The sequence below is a fragment of the Phalaenopsis equestris genome, unplaced genomic scaffold (genome assembly GCF_001263595.1).
Source record: "Phalaenopsis equestris unplaced genomic scaffold, ASM126359v1 Scaffold000877, whole genome shotgun sequence".
In the NCBI taxonomy this organism is placed as follows: Eukaryota; Viridiplantae; Streptophyta; class Magnoliopsida; order Asparagales; family Orchidaceae; genus Phalaenopsis; species Phalaenopsis equestris.
In genome coordinates, this window is record NW_018165317.1 from 66,842 (window position 1) to 88,048 (window position 21,207).

Genomic DNA, 21,207 nt, shown 5'->3' on the forward strand with positions numbered 1-21,207 from the left:
TTTATTGGTAGCAAATGACAAGAAAGGTATGAATTTTCTTAATTCCTGTCATTTTTTATGTAGTGTGAACTCACACTGTTTTATAGGAACGAGTAGAAACTTTTTATATTTGACTGATTTTTTTCATGCATATCAGTGCTAAATTTTGATAAAATATTGGATGAATTTGTAATTTTGTATTGAAAGCTATTTCTGTTCTATATATCAGTGTTATGCATCTGGAGTAGTAGCTGTTGTGACTGACAATATGCTCAATTAGCAACCATAGACAATCATAAACTGATTCAAATCGCATGACATGGATAGATTCATGTTATATCCATTCATCATGTATGCATTTACTAAAAATTGGGTTAAATTATCTTCTTGAATATTGCAGCCATACATTTTAGGAAAACAGAGTTATTTGACTTCGCATCTCTTATGACTTCACTATATATACTAATAATAAACAATATTTTAAGGGGGTGCAGTTTAATTGCTACGTGGCAAGGCGTAAGCCACAATGCATCGGGTGCAAGCCCTGCGGTGTAAAAGAAATATAAGATATAAATATTAAGAGATAAAAATAAAAACTTTTACTCATTCAATTTCAAAATAAGTCTTCTAGGACTAAAATTTTTAAGATATTGACATAATTCCACTACAAAAAAGTACAAAAAACAACAAAGCCTTAATCCCTTTACGTGTACATGAATCCTTTTTCTCCATTGCGTCCTATTAAGTGTCATATTATCATTTAGTTCTAATCAATTAAGATCATTTTTTTATACAATAAGCCCAAGTTTTCCTAGGTCTACCTTTGCCTTTGTTAACATGAGTCAAATTTAAAACATTTACACTCCTAATCGGATCATCAGATGGTCGACGTTTAACGTGACCAAACCATCCAAGTCTTCCTAGGTCACCACAAAAAAGTACAAACATATAAAAATAAGTAAACATATTTGAGCAAAAAAATAAACTAGTTGATCTCAATTCTTGAATATTATTCATTCTTCAAGTTCATTGTTCACTTCATTAAAGTCATCATTATTCTCAGTCTAGATGCATTTATAATTTGTTTCTTCTTATCATTGTTAAAAAAACAAAAACAAAATGACATTCGTAAATATTTAAGATTTTTTTCTATAAGAATACATAATTATGTAAATGACAATTAAAAGTAAATATGAAACTTGTTTTATCATTCAACTTTTTTTTTTGATCATATGTTATAAAAACATCTTTTCTTCTTTGTGTAAGATTTTGTAATTCTTTATTTGTATTATTTATTGACATTTTTTTTATTACATCAACATCATATACATGTTCTTCATTCACCTAAGAAGTTTCTTGTGGAAGCACCATATTTTTTTTCCTCAATAATCAGCTCATTATCAGATTATATCATTTACTAATATTGGGTTAATGTCTTGTTTTCTTCTTATACTTTTGGTACTGGAGTTAACTGAAAACTATAATAGAAATGCAAATATTATTGTGGAAAAACTTTGAAGGTCTAAAACAAAGGCTCTTAAAATAACCATAAAACAACAACAAGCACCAACAACCCTTAAGGAGAGGACAGGAAGGCAGTACGCGGTGGTTCAGCTATGGTTAGGTTGGCTGGTTGGGGAGTGTCAACCAACAGTCGAGGATGGAGGGTTTCAATTGCAAAGGGAAGGTTAGTGGACTGTGGTAGCAAGCAGTGAGGTGCTAAGGGTTTGCAACAACAAGGAGACAGAGTTATGGGAATTGTGACAACAAGCAGGTGAAGGGGACTTGGTGACCGACTAGAGGGGCGGCAGGCTGGAAGCAGGCTACGGTAAGCCTTTGGCTCCATCTTTGAAGATGATAATGTTAACATCATTAATTTCATGTGTTAGGCGATGGAGCTGTGTAGTTGGAGGGACAACTCATACCATTTCCAGGCTCTCTCGTTTATTACCTCTTTTAGACAAGGTCTTTTTCATTTTGTTCATGGGGAGATTAATCGGGCTGCCCATTTTTGTGTCCAAAAGACCCTTTCACAGTTTTACTTGGGATATGCTTCACAAATCATTAGATATTTTTGTTATCCTTTGCGATTATAGGGCCTCTTTTGCACAGGTCTTAGGATCTTTTTTTGTACTATTTTGTACTTCTTTTTATGTTTAATGCAAAATGCACACCCTTCACGGATAGAGAGAAAGATGTCACGGTTATTAACTACTTCCGGGATAGCATGAAGGAAAAGGTATGGTAACAACAAATTGAAAGTGGACCTGACATATCTTTTATTTTTGAGTTTAAACAAATTTTTTCTTTATTTCCCATAGAGAATATGACAATGCGGTCCATTTTTATTCTCATATCGCTTTAGATAGGTCTTCTGTTTTGAGTGTGGAGGCTGAAGCCAACCACATTAGTTCTTGTGTGTAGCTTTTATATTTTTTGGTCCTTTGTAACCTTTTTTTCATTTTTTCATGCAAAATACATACCCTTCAAAGATAGAGGGACAAATGAATGGAGGGAGGCTAGCAGCTGGATGGGGAAGTTGGCGGCTGGAGCATAGGGGTGCAGGGCATAGGTGGCAAGTAAGGAATAGACTGGAGGTTGGTGGCAGGGAGTAGAGAGGTGAGGGAGATGTTGGCGACAACAAGGAGAAGGGGCAACAAATAGGGAATAGCGGAGATAATCATCATTTTGGAGTATGATACAACCGGAGCACTAATTGTCCTCGGATACAATCCTAAAAGGAAAATAACCCCCATCATCAAGTTTGACCATAAATCTCAAAACACAATAATGCCCTAGAACAAGTAGAAATAACATATAAATAGACTAGGTAAATTAGGAGGGGCCCCACCCACTTGGGCGGCAACCTCAAACCCTTGAAGGACCAGCCGACCCTCCTAGCCTTACCCTAAATCGGTTGAACAGGTTCAGGTGGATAATCCTGCGTTAATCTCTCGGGGTTGGGAGAGCTTCAACCTCATTTGTTGAAGCTTCTGTTTACCTGTTGCTGGTGATGTAGCTGTTGTGACCTCCCAGGGCTGATGACTCTTTTATGGCGACCCTGAAAGCTCGTGGATCCCACTAATGATTGCCTTGGCCCCCAAAACACTATAGTTTTCTCCACTAGCAGGCATACATCCATATCAATCCAACATTCCGTGGGTACGCTATTAAACTAAACCGTGACTTCGTTTCCCATCATCTGTTGAATACTCCTAATGTAATTCAAGGTTGACTCAACCTGAGCTGGAGTGAGAGTAACCTGAACCTCCTCAAACTATAGTGGCCATGGTGGTACAGTATAAATTATGATGTCTTGAAATGCTCTGTCATGATTGTCTCATGTCTGAAATCAGCGTTTCAGTCTTATCATACTTTGTCGTCACCAATATTGGTCCCACTAACGATGCTATGTTGGCAAGGGTTCCTGTGATCTTGGGTTCCACAAAAGGAAGAAGGACAATACACTTCCTCTCCTTGGTGAAAGAGTAGGTGTTTCTGAACTCGTGGCGCTAAGTCTTACGGTCAAATTGCCACGGTCTCCCCAAGGGCACTACGTCGCACCACACCTGAATCTGTAATTGGCTTCCAGCCAAAAACTCTACTAGGCACCTCTAGTCAATGCTGACGCTATTCTACTTTTGCATCCACTTCAGGAATACGACGGGAAATGCCTTTGAGTGATCAATCCCAAATTCTCCTCCATTTGCATATGCCATATTCTTGCTGCTCCCTTCATCTATATTGAAACTACATGGTTCTGGAGTTAACCCAAACCAGAATAAGAATAAAAGTATTATTGCTCAAATTCAAATAGGTTATGATGATGACTCTTTAAACAGGAAATAAACAATAACAAACATAAAAGGACACCCTAGGGAAACTATGAAGGGGAGGGTGCCAGCTAATGAGCAGATGGATATGCTGGTCGGAGGCTTGCTATATGTTGGCTGGTGGGCTGGTGTTAGCTTGAAGGGCAGGAGAGGGCACGACTATGGTAGGGAAAAAGACGGTAGAGGTAGGCAGCTGTAGTAGAATGCAGGTAGGACATGTGGGGGCTGTAAGGAGTACATGAATGGAAGCAAGTTGTTATAGAAATAGGGTAGGGAATATGTGGTTGTGGTTGAACAACAACACAACCTGAGAGGAAGGTCTTCTGCAGTGCGGGTGGAGCAGAGAGTTGTGTGGAAGGCAGTGAGCGGTTGAAAGATGGTTGGAGTTGGCAGTTGGAAGCAGAAAGGTGCAGGGAAATGAACCTAACGGTAAGGCTATGGCTTGGAGCTGGCGACTGGAAGAAGAAAGGTAAAGCAAAAGAAGCGGGCAACAAGGAAAATATAAAGTGGTAGCAGGGAGAGGGGAAACAACAGGGATAATCACCATCACGAATGAGTTACAATCGGAACATCTTCTTGCCATCAGATACAACCCTTGGAAGGGAGAAACGCCTTAAAGGCAACAAAGTGAAATAAGAGACAATTAAAACTAAACCCTAAACAACAAACAACAAATGTATAATAAGATAGGTGGGAAATTATAGGGGAAAGGGCGCGCCAAAGTCTTCCTCCCAAAACAATCGGCCGATCTGGCCTCCCTGCATGACAGGACTCTCCTAGCTGGATTGGTTCAACAATAGGCCTTGCGTCAATCTCCTGGGATTAGGCAAGCTTCAAAATCATTCATTGGAGCTTTTGGTTCTTTGTCTGCGATTCTAGTAGCTCTTGGATCCCAGTGTCAGTTGTACTATCTCTCGAAGAACCTAAGGATTTTCCTCCACTTGCGAGCATACATCGATATCGATCCACTCTCATGGTGTTCCATTACAGAACTGAATTGAGTATGCACGTCTCGCCTATGCTGCTCAATATCCCCAAACTAATCCACTGTCGACTCAACCTGATCTGAAGTGTGGGTAGCTTGAACCACTTCTGAAAATGGTAGCCATGGTAGTAAGATATCGACCATGATATCTTGAAATGTTCTCTATCTTTGATTGTTCAGTGTCTGGAGCCTGTGCCTCATTCTTATCATTCTCTGTCATCACCAAAATTAGTCCCACCATTGTTGCTCTGTTGGCAAGGATATTTGTGATCTCAGGCTTCGCCGAAAGGAGAATAACGATGCGCTTCCCATCTTTAGTGTAGGCGTAGGTATTTTTGAATCCATTGTGCTGAGTTCTATGGTCAAACTACCATAGTTTCTCCAACAATAGGTGATTGACATCCATGGGTACCACTTCACACCATAAATGATTCTGCAATTGGCTTCCGATTGAAAACTCCACTAGGCAAGTTCGATCAATGCTGTCCTTGTTTTCCTTCTTGAGCCACACAAAGAATACGACTGAGAGTGACTTGGTCATGAGTAGGGCTGTCAAAAAAGCTCGTTGTTCGCGAACAGTTTGTGTTTGGTTCGTCAATGAGTTCAAGTTCGATTCATTCGACAAGTAAATAAGATGAACATGAATAAATTTTTTTTGTTGGGTTTGTTAAACGAACTAAACGCGAACAGTGATGCGTTCGTTCGTGTTCGAATCGTTATTGTTCGAAATATAAAATAATTTAAAATAATTATATCTAAAAAATTATGATATTTTAAAAAATTAAATTTTATAAATTATAATATATAACAAATTAATAATAATAATAATATATTAATATACTATATTAGTAATATACTAATTTAGATGTTATATATTTATATAATATATGTTATATAATTAATATAATACATTATTTATGTATATTAATAATATGGATGTTAAATTGGCTCGTCATTCGTGAACAACTCGTGTACGGCTCATTCGTTAAGAAATGAATACAAACATGACTTCACAAACAATTTTGAACACGGGCTTATTTCAAACAAACTAAATTTCAAACGAACCGAACACGAACTCAAACGCTGTTCGTTTGTGTTCGGTTCGTTTACACCCTAGTCGTGAGACCCAATTTCTCTACCATCCGTGTAGGTGTCACACTCTTGCTGCTTCCTCCATCGATGATGAGACTGCATACCTTCCCTTTCACAATGTAACGTGTGTAGAATTTGTTTTGAAGAAGGCACTGTGGATCTTTCATATCTTCAATCAGTAGGACCCGTCAAACTACGAGCGACTCTCCATCATGTGGAAGTTGACAAATCTCACTCTATTGTCCAAAACAGCTGGTGGGTCCAGCCTTCTTGCTGGACCAGACTCTCCTAGCTGAACCGGGGCCTCCTAGATAAACCTGGGTCGGCCGGTTCACCTTTGCTTCACTACTTACCTTTTCATTCACAATGCGATGAGTGTAGTATATGTTGTGGCGAAACCGCTATGGATCCCTCGTATTTTTATTTTGTAGGACCCGTCGAACCGCGAGCATCTCATCCTCATCTAGTGGAAGATGGTAAACCTCACTCTATTCTTTAGCTATTTCTTCATCACTAATCACCTTCACTGCACCCTGCTCGTTAAAGGCACAACTAGGCTCGTTGAGCAACTGGAGGCGATATGCTCAAATTGATGGCATCTAAAGCATTTTTAGGCTAGGATTGTAGTAGGCTTGCTATGTTTCTCGGGCTTCTCACTTTGAGTGGTTCTGTCTTTATCCTGACCAATCATCCTGACCAATTTTCTCATCTCCCTTAGGTGTGCTCCTTCTAATGTCTCCAAGTGTGGATGTTTATTTGAATTGTGATGGTTGCCAGCTTTGTTTCTGCTGTCCTCCACCTTCAGGGATATGGTCCATACATCTCCCAGTGACCAATAAGGCCACGAATGCACAACGTTTTCGATAGCGTGATATTTGGTTATTTAATATTCCTATAACTCAATCAACCCACACTTTATCTGAAACTGATCAAACTGTGCCATGAAATCCTCCACTAATAGGTATCTGCTGTAGGTGGCAAAGTCTCAGAAATATATCGTGACAATAATGAGGAGATTAGTATTTTCTCCGCATCTTCTTCCTCATCATCTTCCATTTAGTAATCTTGTCACTGTCTTTTCTTTTACTCTGCTTTAACAAGTTTTCCCACCACAAGGAGACACTCCTCAATTTGATCGCTGCAAGTTTCACCCTCTTATCTTTTGGCACCTCTTTGTACTCGAAGATCCGCTGGATTGATTGTAGCCATTCGATAAAGTCATTTGGCGCCATACTTTCATCAAACTTTGGTAGATTCAATTTGATGACAAAATCTTTTTGTCCTCCATATGTAGCCTTTTCTCTCGGCCTCCTTTGATACTAAATTCTAAAGCATCAGGGTCTGTCTTTTTCATCACTGAAGTCATCCCTATGGAAGAGATTCGGATGCTCGTCCCTTACTCCCATCCGGTTCTCTATATGATGAAGCTCTCGCTGTATTTATTCCCAAGTAGGCTCGGGCCTGTATCTTCTTGGTTGCATGGTTAAGGTTTGTGATTTGTGGGAGTGGAAAGGGTATTTGGTGGTAGGAAATTTTTTTTGGTGGAGATGGGTTGGATATAATGGATGCTAGGAAACCATAGATAGGATAAGGTAGGGTTATGCTAGCTCTGATACCAATTGATATCAGAGTTAACCCAAATCACAATAAAAACACAAATACTATTGCTGAAATTTTGAATGGTTACAACAAAGACACTTAAAATAAGAATAAAATGACTACAAACACCAACAACCCTAAGGATGAGGATGGGGAGGTGGTGGGCTGTGGCTGCACGTTGGTTGGGTTGCTGGTTAGGGAGCGGCAGCCAACAGTGGAGGAATGAAAGATTTACGATAGCAAAGGGATGGTCAGGGGATTGTGGCAACAAGCAGGGAAATGGGCAGGGGTTGTTGCAGCAAGGAGTCAGGGTTTTTTTTTGGGTGGCCTTCTAATTTACCTGGAATATTTATATGTTATATCTACTTGGTCTAGAGTATTGTTTTATTTTGAGATTTCTGGTCCAGCTTGCTGGTGGGCTGTGGCTGTATAATTTTAACACCTCAACTATTGCTCAATTAGAATAAATGAAAATTGTTGATTTATGAAGTAGACCCCAAATTATTGGGACAGCGTTAAAAATAATGATTATTTTTGTTTTTGAGATTCTATTTTAATTTTTGATAGGTGAAAGTATGATTGCATAATGTTCCTCGATTTTATCCTTTTGAACTGTTTTAATCTTATAGTGATAATATCTATTTTCTTAAGAATGGGTTCATCAGCACTGTATCTGCTATCTATTTTTTTTCTTGATGTTGCAGTTCATCAGAGTGATCTACTTCCAACTAAAGCATGGTTTTCACAGGGAGCAGAAGGGCAACATTGTTGATAAGGGACCATCCCTATTCCTGGATGACGATTGGTTCTCCAAGGATATTTTTCTATACCGCCTCTGCAAGGTATTTATTTATTATTATTGCATTTAAAATTCTTCAAATAAGTTCAAGAATTACATCAATTCTTGGTCACTTTAGTCTGTTGCTTTTATGGGTTGGCTTGCTGTTCAGCAAGTCGATCAAAAAGTAAACAGATGTTTACATACAACTCAATTCTTATGTATTTACATTTCTAAAATCTAAACTTCAATTTTTACGTAGGCCACCTTACCTATCCATGAAAGGTATAATTCACTTTTAGAAGTAAAAATATTGATATTTTTGATGTGATATGAAAGATTTAGGTGGTATAAATGTAGAAAGTGAAAAAAGTGAAATTTAGGTGTTAGATATGTAAATACATAGGAGAAATTGGGAGCTATGTATGTAAACGCCCCAAAAGTAAATTATTGATAATTTTGTCATTCCTGATGAGAATCCACCATGTTCACGTGCATACAGACGGACCTGCTTTTTATGTCAGTTTGAAGATGGTATTAAATTATGTGTCAATATGGAATAATATTTTAACATAGAATTTGAATTATTGCTTGGCCAAGCTGGTTTATGCTTTTTAACTACTGTGGCTTTCTATGGAAAAAAATGTTGAATATTTTCTCAACTGATAATTCCCATGAAAGAATTGTCTTCAGAGCATATGAGCCCGAAGTTAAATCGCTAAGATAGGGTTCGTTTGTGCTTTTCCGTTTCATAAGATAGACTAAGAAATTTCTATCAAGAAGTTTAGGCTCAGTGAATCTTTTACGTTTCATAAGAAGTCCACCGCATTCCCCGTCACTGCCGCCGACATTCCCCCTCGATGTACCCGCCCGAAAACAGTCATTTTTGGCTGTTTTATGATGTTCCAGCTGTCCCATTATCTGTTTCTCTCATTCCAGCTTGCTGTCATTGTTGCAACTCCTCTCCTTCGCTGCTGCCATGCTCCCTTGCTGCCACAACCCAGTACAGTGCTTCCTAGCCGTTTCCCTGCTGTACAACCCCCTCTTTCTTGCTATCACGTCCCAGGATAGCAACTGTACTTGTTGTTCCTGCAGCTTCACAACTTTCCCTCACAGTTACCGACACACCTTTGCTGCAGCCATGCCTTCAGCCTTTTACCCACTCTTTGCTAGCTCCCGGAAATGAAAAAATATTGAAAAGGATGAGAATTTGGGAGGAAATCTATTGGAATTAGAAAAGAAGAAATTAGTGAAAAGGTTTCTCGATGGTCATACAAATTAATCGAGAATTTGGGAGAAGAGCAAGTTGGAAATGAGAAGATTTGGAGGAAGAATATTATGAGATAAGAAGAGCCAAACGTATGATAATTTATAACGATAATGATCAGAATACCAATTCTCTTTCTAGTATTCAAAATACTAGTAGCAATGATAAAAAGGATGATCAAATGGAAGAGGAAGAGGTAGCTTTGATACATCACTCACAACAACCAGATTTTCGTCGCAATCTAATCAAAGGATCCATGCACTCTGAAAGACGTAAGCTCTTCACCCACTCTTTGCTACCTAGCCGGAGGACCAACTGCTCGCCAATCACCACCACTACCTCAAGATCTACCCTAGTTTGAGTTTATTGTGTCATATCTGTTGCTATTTCTATTTTTGTTTGTGAGATTGTATTTCCCTATTTTTAATTCAACGATAATATTTGATTTTTCTATTGTTGTTTGGGTTAGCTTTAGTATCGTAGGAGCTGCGTTGCCATGAACAAGCTCTAGTAGTTGAGTTAACATATATGTTCAATGGTTCTACAATTGCAAGGATTGAAACAATTGATTGTTTAACAAGCTTAAGTGACAAATATAGAACCCTAATCATAAACCTATGGTCACACTCATCAAGTGTCAGTACCTGGGTTGACGTAAATATGTGACGGTCTAACAAACCTAAGAGTCAGGATAAGGACCTTTTCATATCTTAAATTTCAATTCAAACTGTCAAACAATAAAGTTTTCACATAATGCATGTACTTTAATTTAGAGTTATGATTCTACTAGAAGGGGTGCAATGAATCTATTGTGTCATAACAACACACCATACTCATTTAAGGGGCAATTTGTTGCACAAAAAAAAAAAAAAAAAAATAAAATAATTAAAAAAATCATAATATTGCACATATACACACATAGAACTCTTCCAATCATGATTGCCATGTGTTAGGCTATGATCCGTCGATCTTTGGTGTTGGTTAAATCATAGGCCCCAACTTGTCAATTTTTGGTTTGATAAGTTATAAAGAACTCCCCTAATATCGGAGTTAACCCAAATGACAATGGTAAGATAAATATTATTACTGAAAAACAAATAGAATATTACAACAAGATACTGAAATAGAAATAATAAGTACGACACAAGTGGGCGATTACAACAAGTAGGGGCTTCTGGAGGGCTATTTTAGGGTGGCAACGAGTGTAGGGTGGTTGGGAGATAGAAATTACCGGAAGGAACAACCAGAGTAGTAGTTTTCGGTGGCTACAGTGAGGAGGGAGGTGTGGCAGCGAAGCGAGAGAGAAGTGGAAGGGTTGGGGAAGGATAAATTACCACCCCGAGAGCGAGATATAATCGGAGCACCACACGACCTAGGATAAAACCTAGAAAAGAACGCAAAAACATAGGCCATTATCCCTAACAAAACACACCAAAAACCCTTCCAAACCTTAATAGAACACATATATTTTGGAAAAGACTATAAAGAAAGGAAAGAAACATCGAACATGCTGAAAAATGGAAAGAAACCAAAAGAACAGTCGTTCAATTCGGCTCTGCCCGTTTGTCCGAACCTCACGTTCATGGAATAGTGAAACCTTTGACTCCTGTGTTCACCTATTTGAGTCTTGCGTCCGGATTTGTGTTAGTTTCGATCTCATATGCAGAAGCTTTTTTCTCCTCATAGTAGTTACGTTGGCCCCATTGAAGGTAGCGAAAAAGTTACAATCTCCCGGTAAGTTAATCCTGTAGGTGTTGTCATTCAAAAGTACATCCTAATAAAATAAATATCAATTCTCTTTTATCACAACCTGAGCTGGAGCTGCATATACGTGTAGATTTTGTCTGATGGGACGTCTCGCTACTCAAAGACATGTTCTTTTTAATGTAGCCACTCGATGAACTTGTTTGGATCCATGTAGTCGTCAAAATATGACAAGTCACCAAGTCAAATCTTTGGGTATTGGTTCTTCATCAGTAGAAACTGCCATGTGGAAGGGGTTCAGTTCATTCTTTCGATCCAATGAATCATCGTTGTGGTTACTGGTGACCCTTCCAGATTGTCTCCTCTCGAGAACAAGTTTTTGTTGCAATTGAAAGATTTCCCTAGAAAGTCTAGAACATCTCTTTGCATATTTCTCATAAACAAGAATGTGTAATTTCCTCCCAATTAGGTTTATGATAATTATATCTTCGGTGGCGTGGTTAGGGTTTGGGCAGGTGGAAGTGGGTGTTTAAGGTGTTGTATGTTGTGAATGACATTGTGGGCGGTTAGTTTGGAATATTCAGGAAGGGTGTGGGGTATTTCAGTAACCTCAGAATATGACTAGGGTTTAACTAGCTCTGATACCATATGATACTAGAGTTAACCTAAACAACAATAGAAAAACAAATATTATTATTGGAAAAATAAATAGGAGATTACAACTAGACATTATGAAATAGGAAATAATAACAAGTACAACACACAACTCAAACTGGGGTTTGATCCCTGAATGGTGGTGGTCGGCTAGGTGGACTGGAAAGGGTGATAGGTGGTTGGATGGATGGATTGGTGTTGGGGGGGTTGGGGGCGATAACAAAAAGTTGGGGCTTCTAGAGGGCTATTTTTTGGGTGGCAGCGAGTGTAGAGCAGCCAGAAGATAGAAACTTTAGGAAGGAACAATCAAGACAATGGTTTCGGGCGGCAGCAGTGAGGAGGAAGGTGTGATAGTGTAGCGGGAGGAATGAGGAAGGGTTGGGGAAGGATAAATCATCACCTCGGGAGCGAGATATAGTCAGAATATCACTCGATCCTTAGGTTTAACTCTAGAAGGAAACAAAGAGATGTCAGCGGCTACTCCAAACAAAACACACCAAAAACTCTTTCCGAACACTAATACAACACATATATAGGAAATGACTAGAAATAAATGAAAGATGAAGGAAAACGTTTTAAAAATTGGAAAGAAATCAAAAGAACAGTCATTCGGTTCAACTCAGGCTATTCGCATGAACCTCGTAGTCCCGCGTTTGCGTATTTGATGCTCGCATCATTTCTTCAAATATCAATTTTTGATCTAGCATAAGGTATCTCTTCCTTAATTGATCTTTAATCTGATCATGAGTAATTGTCTTTTTTTTTTCATTCATTACATATAAGCGAGCATTCAATAATGGCATCCCCAAATCTTTATTGGATGATTGTCATCATAATTGTTGAACACTTATAAGTTCTCACGTACATTTGATTTGTTGCTCCTATTAGTGGAACAGAGCTACATGGTCTTGTAATTCTCTTATATGTTGGCAAGAAAGATAAAAAAAATAAAAAAATAAATAAAGTAATAAATTTTATAAAATGCTTAAAGCAATGCAAAAGAACTATTAAAGAGCCTTCAACCTTTTGTTTGATTGAGTAGACAATCTATGGCCCGAAAGGTTTTTGAAGAACGCCATTTATTTTTTATTTTTGGTCAAACATTATGCCTGCTTCTCTTCATTGTTCTTTGATATGGAAATAATTACTTTTAGTCATCAACAATTTCAAAAGAGCAAAAATTCAGATGTGACTTTTAAATAACTTTTGGATGACTATCGTTTTAAGTGTCAAGAAATTCTAAGTTTGTCAATACATTTCTTTGGCTGCTTAGTGAAGAAGAATTGAATGCCACTATTATTCTTTTAACCTCTACCGAGAAAGTTAAAACCACCACCACAACAAAAATAACAACAACAACAAACCCTTATCCCACTAAATCAGGCCGACTACATGAATCCTTTTTCTCCATTGTGTCCTATTGAGTGACATTTTTTCATTTAATTCTACTTAAGTAAGATCATTTTTTTATACAACATGCCCAATTGTTTTTAGGTTTATCCTGCGATGCACTGACACATTATACACGACACATCTCCGACACATGTCAAACACGACATAGAAGTGTCTGGTTTAAATAATATTAAAAAAATGACGTGCAGACCATACATGTTGGACACGCGTCCGCTAAATTAATGAATTGAAATTTTTTGAAAAATATTTAAGACATAAAATGTAAAAATATATTTTATGTAAAATTTAAGAATATTTACGTACATACCACTTAATTTTCATATATTTACCTATCTAGCACCTAAATTTTAATTTTTACATATATGCCAACTTAGATATATATGAAAAGATGTATTTCACTTTTTAAAATTGAAAATAGTGGTTTATCATATGTGATATGAAAGATTTGGGTGACATAAATGTAAAAATCAAAATTCAGGCGTTGGATATATGAATACATATGAATTCAATGCCAAAGAAGTCAACGATTTTATTATTTCTTTTAATGATTAATTGATTAAGATGACTTAATTTTAATGTAATAATAGATATCAAATGTTTACTTTTTGTATGTCGCGGAGTAAACAATTGTCTATGACATTGTAAGGGTCATTTGAGATCATTTTAATTTTTGTTTTTGTTTTTTATTTTTATTTTTTATGTTTTGATTTAAATTAGAACATATTTGATTGGGATGGTTGTTTTTAAAAAAAATACTCAAAATATCTATTATGTATTTTAATTATTTTATAATTATTATTTATTTTTTTTATAAATAAAAATAAAATATATAAAATTATTAAACTAAAATTGGTTCTTAAACTATAAAATTTAATTCTATCAAATTTTTTTTCTCTTAATTTTTTTATTTAACTTACATATATATTATTATTTTTTATAATAAGAGCGTATCCAACGCGTGTCAGTGTCCTAAATTTTCAAAAATAGATGTCATGTATCTGCATGCTCGCCTATATTTGTAGCGTAACATTTATCTCAACCTTAGCATAAATTAAATCAAATCTAAAACATCTACTCTCCTAACAGGGTTATCAGATGATCGATGTTGAATGTGACCAAACCATCTAAGGCGAGTGCCACTGGCGCTACTACCTAATCTTGTCTGCTACTGGAGCTACTCCAACCTTTTGACAGATATATTCGTTTCACATTCCCTTAGTGTAAAACCATTCATACACTTGAGCATTCTCATCTCAACAACACAACTTAATTTTATGCTTCTCTTTTACAGGCCAGTATTAGGCGCTATAAAGCATTGTAGATCTCACTACCATCTTATAAAATTTTCCTTTAAGTTTAAGCGGTACTTTTCTATCACTCAATAGACCCGATGCATTCTTGCACTTCAACCATCCAACTTGAATTCTACTAATAACATCCCATCTATATTACAATCACTTTGAACATTTGACCCAAGATATCTTAAATGTTCACTCCTTTTAATGGCTTGATCATCCATTATTACAATCCCACCGCTAGTTCTACTATTACTAAAATTACATTATATGTATTTAATTTTAGATCTACTCAAAAGAAAGTCTTTAAACTCTAAAGTTGACCTTAATAATGCTTTTTCTTGAACTCTCTCTTTAGTGTTATCTACAAGAAGGATACATTGGTGAAAAGCATACACCAAGGTACATCCTCCTGTAAATGTCTAGTATGAGCATCTATAACTAAAGCAAAAATGATATGGGCTTAAATCCGATTCCTAGTGTAATCCAGCTGAAATACGAAAATATTTGGTCAATCCTTCTTGTGTTCGAAAGCAAGTGACAACTCTAGTATAAATATCTTTAATGATTTGAATATAAGCAATAATAACATTTTTCTTTTTTAGAACTCTTCATAGAATTTTTCTTGGAACTTTATCATAAGTTTTTTCTAAATCAACAAAAATCATATGTAGATCTTCCTTATTCTCTATAGTTTTATGTCAACCTCTCAATAAATGTATAACTTCCATAATAGATTTGTCCGACATAAATCCAAACTAATTTTGAGAAATTTTTATATCACGTCAAAACTTATGTTCAATTAGTCTCTCCCATTACTTTCATGTATGACACATTAATTTAATTCCTATATAAGTTGCATACTCTTATGTATCCCTTTTATCTTGAAAATAGAAAACTATAGATTTTTTTTCCACTCATTAGGTATCTTTTTTGTTTTTAAAATGTATTAAATAGTTTAGTTAGCCAAGCAATTCCCAGATCTCTAAAATATTTTCACGCTTCTTTTGAAATATTATCAGGCCGTACTACTTTGTCACACTTCATTTCTTTTAAAGAATTCTCAACTTTTATTCCGAGTATTGCGACGATGGAAATAAAAATTTTTGTTGTTTTTTATTATAATAAGATCTCTAAATTGATTGTATTTTTTCAAATTTTATTGAAAATTTTATCAAAATATCTTATCCATCTATGTTGAATATCTTCATCTAAGATTTGTTTTTACTTTCATCTCTAATACATTTTATTTGAACTAAATCTTTACTTTTCATATCATTTTGTTTGGCTAGTTTATATATATATCCCCCCTATAAGAAGTAAAAGAAGAAAAAAGAATTACAATAATAACATTTTGAAAGAAGTCAAATAATGCATACGATTAGTTATGGAGCCATCCATCTTTTCAACGAAATCATTGACTCTACAATGTTGATCTTTGATCCCACGGAGATTTGAACACCAACACTTTGCCATTGATGTTTGGTATGGCACTAGGCTTCTCCCTCTATTGATCCTAGGTGGTGATTTATTTCATGCCCGACAATTATATACTGTCAGAACTTGACAACATCTTTCATACTATCATCAAAAGGGAGCTGGTATAATATTCTTATGCGATTTTGATGTCTTCAATATGCTCCAGACTTCATGTTGGTCATTAGAGATGCGCTACGTTTCATCGTTGTTGGCAAAATCCCTCCACGAGAATGGAATAGAGATAGTACACTAACATGCCGTTGACCCACATAATGGATTGACAAAATTATTTACAAAAGTGTGGATAAACAATGCAAGACCAAAAAATTCACCTCAATCTCGCTTTTGAATTTAAAATGAGAGAAAGGTGAAATTCAACCAATGTAACAAATATTGGCAAATGTACTAGATTTAAAACTCATCAATACTTGCCCATGTGTAAAAAATGGATGTTCAATATTTGCATGAAGGGCCATTTCTTTTGAAGAGCTTTGAGTGTACTCCATTAAGAATGCATATATTTTTCTTTTGGGTGCTTGTTCTGTTGAGAGTAAATTTAATGTTTCTTTTTTTTTTTCAATGGGGTTTTCAACTCATCTTATCGGTCATTTATGAGTATGTTGAAATTTTCTTGAATTGGTTTATTTCGAATGCAACGGGCCAACCCATAGCATTGACATTTTTGTGGGGGCCCACAAATTGTCTGTGACAATGCTTGCACACAGAAGTGCCTAACTTTCCCGCGACCCCTTGGGCCTGCAATCCACAATGCCTCCCACTTGCATTGGCTTTCTTCTGGTTGTTTGCATGCCTTCCTCCGCACATCAGTCTGCCATTCCGCTTATGCATGTGACGTTGCACATGATGCCTAGACCCTTTCCCCCATGATTGCAATGATGTTGGTCTTTCTTAGCCTCGATCTTGCATGTGACAACACTTGTGCTTGCTCACGCTCAATCCAAGCCCCATTCTCATTGACCTCCTAGCCCATCATCATCCTCATTGTCCACGCCATTGCCAGACCATTGATGCCCTTATATAATGTATTTCATTTATATTGGCTGACCAAACCAAAAAAAAAAAAAAAAAAAAAAAAAAAAAAGAAAACTTATTTAACTTACTATCAACCACACAACTTTAAAATGTTTTGAATGCATTGGGTTCACATTACGTTTAAAATGTACCTGAATTCCAATTACTTGCAACTTAGTAAGCCTTGTAAAATGACATTCAAAGTTAGGTAGCGATTGTAACTTAAATAACCAAAGCATAAATACATCCATGCGTGCTGCACCCATCTCATCATATGAGTCACTTTGCCTAATGAACAAGATTGTAAGGCCTGTTTTTATTAGTCATTCTAAATTCAGATTAAAGAGACCACATTAGACTCCTTATAAACTCATGGTTTTAAATTCCAGTTTATAATACTTCTCTAGTGAATTGAGATTCAAATCTTAATGCTTATTAAAAAAAAAAAAAAATGGAACTACAACTCAATCCAAGTCTCCACATTCTAATGGATATAAGCTCCATTTCTTTTGTTGTAGACGACAAAAAAATTAACAAAATCCCTTAAACTAAATTTGTTGGGCTGTTTTACTTGTAAGGTTAAGGCTGTAAGACCCACTACTAGGCTTTCCTCACCTTAAGGTTACAAGTTTAATTTATGATTCTTCCAAAGGATGTAATCTTCATCAAAATTTATTCAGGCTAGTACAATGCCAACAAGCTATGAAATTATGCTTAACTCTCTAGCATTTCCATGACATAGCTGACCAAAATTTGAGCCAATTTACATATTAACATGTCCAGAAATTAAAATCACAAACTAAAAATCTTAAAATCTTAGACATGCTTTGAGTAAAGTTGTAACTTGTAGAAAATTGATCGCGAAGAAGCAAGCGATGTGATTATGTACTTCTGAATTAGCCGATGAAATTGGTACAACTAACCCTCTACTGCTGAACGAGGCAACATTAACCTCGAAAGAACATCTTTGATTCATGATCCCGGTCTACTCGTGCTATATTGAGACAACTCATAGTTGTTAATTAGGTTCTTCGGATGTTGCCATTCAAAATCCTCTTACATTGACAAATTGGGCCAGCCCATGCATGTTGAATGATAAAATCATGAAATATTGATCGGCCCCTCTCAATTTTCTTAACATTTTTCCATTAGTTATATCAAACACAAACATAAACATTAATTCTTAATCTAAAATTTATCTTAAGCAACCTTTATAAGAAAGTTGCCTTTCTATGAACTGAAGGGATCATAACTATAGGAGCTTCTACCCATAAGAAGTCGACCTTATGTCTAAATTAACCTCGAGCAAATTTGAGGGAAATCTTGTTATTATAAAATCTAATCCTCCTCAAGAAAAATTTATCTCAACTTCTCCTATACATTGAAGAGGTTTCAAGAGAAAGATTTGCCTTTCCTTGTCATTCATTATCAATTTTTTGGGAAGAAGTCAGGCCCAATTTCTCCATCAACTAAATAGCCACAATGATCTAGTTCTTGTTTCTTCTTATATGCAACCAAACAAGGCCTAAGTTGAAGAAATTGGATAAATTTTATTTGTTCAAACTTGTTTATTAGTTTATTATGTATGTATGTATGTATGTATATATGCATGGATGTATGCATGCTTACTTTTAAAGTGCATAAGATATTGAAGTATTAATATATGAATATAACATAAGTATTTAAATAAACAATTAACCGTCACTAAATGACTAAATTATAAAATTTTTAGCTGGCTGCTTGTCAAATAACAAAGTAGCATGTTCAAATACATAAATGAACGAGCACATTAGTGTTTAAGCTTGTTTATTTATTTGACAAGCTCCTAATTTTTTGCCAATTATGCTAATAATTTAATATAAATGAGCTCTATATTATTGAGTATCAAGCTGTTTATGGTGCACTAGTTCACTTACAATTCTATAGATATATTTATAAAGATTCTTTATTTTTAGAAGTCATAATTTCTAGTTCTTTCCATATGTATTAGCATGACTTAAGACTTATCGCGCATCCGGGCAATTTTTATGCTAGGGTGTTTGTTTACTGCATAAAATTAATTTACTATGAACATCGTTTTTAATATATGGATTCAAAGTGTCAGAAAATTTTTTCTCATTCGAATTAGTAGTGTTTTCATTTCGTTAAGCTGAACCAAAGTTGATAATCATATTTAAAGAGTATATAATTGTTGTGATTTTTTTAATACATGAGTTTTCAAAAGAGTTTCGTAATTTAAAGTGTCATAATTTGCAGGAGTTCTTTCTGTTGGTGTTAAATGCAGAAGTTATTGACGGAGACCTTCTGTCATTGGTTTGAATACTCACCTTACTTGTATTATCATTTTTGTTTTTTGAAAGAGTAATGCCCTTCATGTGATATTTTGATAAGCAAATTATTATCTTACCTTGGACATGCAAAGTTAAACTTATTATTCATGAATTTGACCGTGGACATAGCCTCTTTGCATTTCATGGTTTAACATCATCAGCATTAATTTTATCTTAAATTTTTGCAGCTGGCCTTATAAATCCTCTTTTTTCAATTATTTATACTGTGTTGTTTGAGGTGTTAAATTTATTATATACAAAGTTTTTTGCACAACTTAAACCATGTTATTATTGTTATACCCCTTTTTGTACTTAATTGTTTGCCATTAATTTTATTCACTTTTCTTATCTTTACATTTTCTACATTTAATTTTACATATCCAAATCGTTGAAGCCTATTTAATGCCATCTTATCTTCAATAGTTATTTTTATTTCTTTCTAATATAATCATTGCTCAATCCTTTCTAGTTTTTCCACCGATCATATTTAAACAAGTTGTATTTTTCTCATATTCAATTTATCCATTGATAAGTTTTTATTTGCCCAACATTTAGGTCCGTCAAGATATTTAGACTAGCTATAGTTCATTAACTTTCATTTTAAGCCTTCATAACATTTTTTTTTTCAAGTCTCCATTGGTACTTCTCATTATTTATTACTTTCTTTTGTATGGTAACATTTAAGATATTTAGGGTTTGTTTGGGGCAGCTGCAGCTTAATAATAAACTGCTCATGAATAACTCATCCAGATCAGATCCGAATAAGCTGGTTAACTGTTTGGTTTGTGCTGATCAACAGCCGATCCGGATAAACTTGATGCATCAAAATATTATTTCATCTTCTAGTAATATTGACTGATAAATATTAATTTCATTCCCACTAAAAGTGCATATATTTATTTCACTAGTTTAGATCATTTTATCTTTTAAATTATTTTTTATTTTCTTTTGAACTTATTCTTTATAAAATGCAGACAAGAAAACTAAAGAAATTACTGGAGACCACATTAGGGTGGGATTTTGTGTATATGGATGCCATGTTAGATGAAGATGATGAGGTATACATCCAGCACATTGCATCCCATCCACTTATTTGAATAAAACATATTTGTCCTAATGATATAATTTACCATTTGCAGTTTGCTCCAGTTGTGGTACCTTTAAATGAAGCAACTCCAATGTCCCATGATGGTCAAGCTTCTTAGGGGTTGGTATGTAAATTTCTGAAATGAAAAACTTCATTTAACTTATGATTGTATTGTTTAGATTTCCCTAACTTCACATCCATGAATATGCCGTGTTCTAATTTCGAACAAGATTAGAGGAATTCAATTAAAATTTATCAGGAAAACATTGTAGAGGAGGTTTAAAGCTCACCACCTGGGGGTTTGGGGGCTGAAAATGTATCTTGTATTTGTGATTATTTTGTTAAGAATATTATTATGAAATTTTTATTTTAATTTTTGTTCACTCAAGGTTTCCTCTTTGTAATGAAAGTAGGTATAGTGTTATGTTATTTTGAGACTTGAGATTGTGATTCTTCATAATTAATTGGTAGTGGAATTTGGAAGGGCCACTATAGGATGTAAGCATCAATTTGGTGAACCTCTACATAAGATTTTTAGGGTAAAAGCCCAAAATAGTCATGGGACTATTAAGAAGTGTCCAATTTAGTCCCAAAATTTTAGAATGTTTTAATTCAGTCTTGAATTATTAAAAGTTGATTTCAATTAATCCTAAAGTATATTTTCCATTAAATTTAATGGC

At 35.4% G+C, this 21,207-nt stretch overlaps 1 protein-coding gene across 2 annotated transcripts in view; it reads left to right on the forward strand.

Annotated features, from left to right (window-relative positions):
• Positions 1-20,887, forward strand: part of LOC110032043 (protein AAR2 homolog) — a gene marked incomplete at its 5' end in the record, with an annotated part of 72,583 nt that extends 51,696 nt beyond the window's left edge. The window contains 4 exon segments of one of the 2 annotated variants that reach the window (XM_020735552.1): positions 8,193-8,330; positions 19,367-19,423; positions 20,415-20,498; positions 20,580-20,887. In XM_020735552.1, the coding sequence (XP_020591211.1) occupies positions 8,193-8,330; positions 19,367-19,423; positions 20,415-20,498; positions 20,580-20,645 (345 nt within the window). 2 annotated transcript variants of the gene reach the window in all.
• Positions 20,888-21,207: the final 320 nt, after the last annotated feature.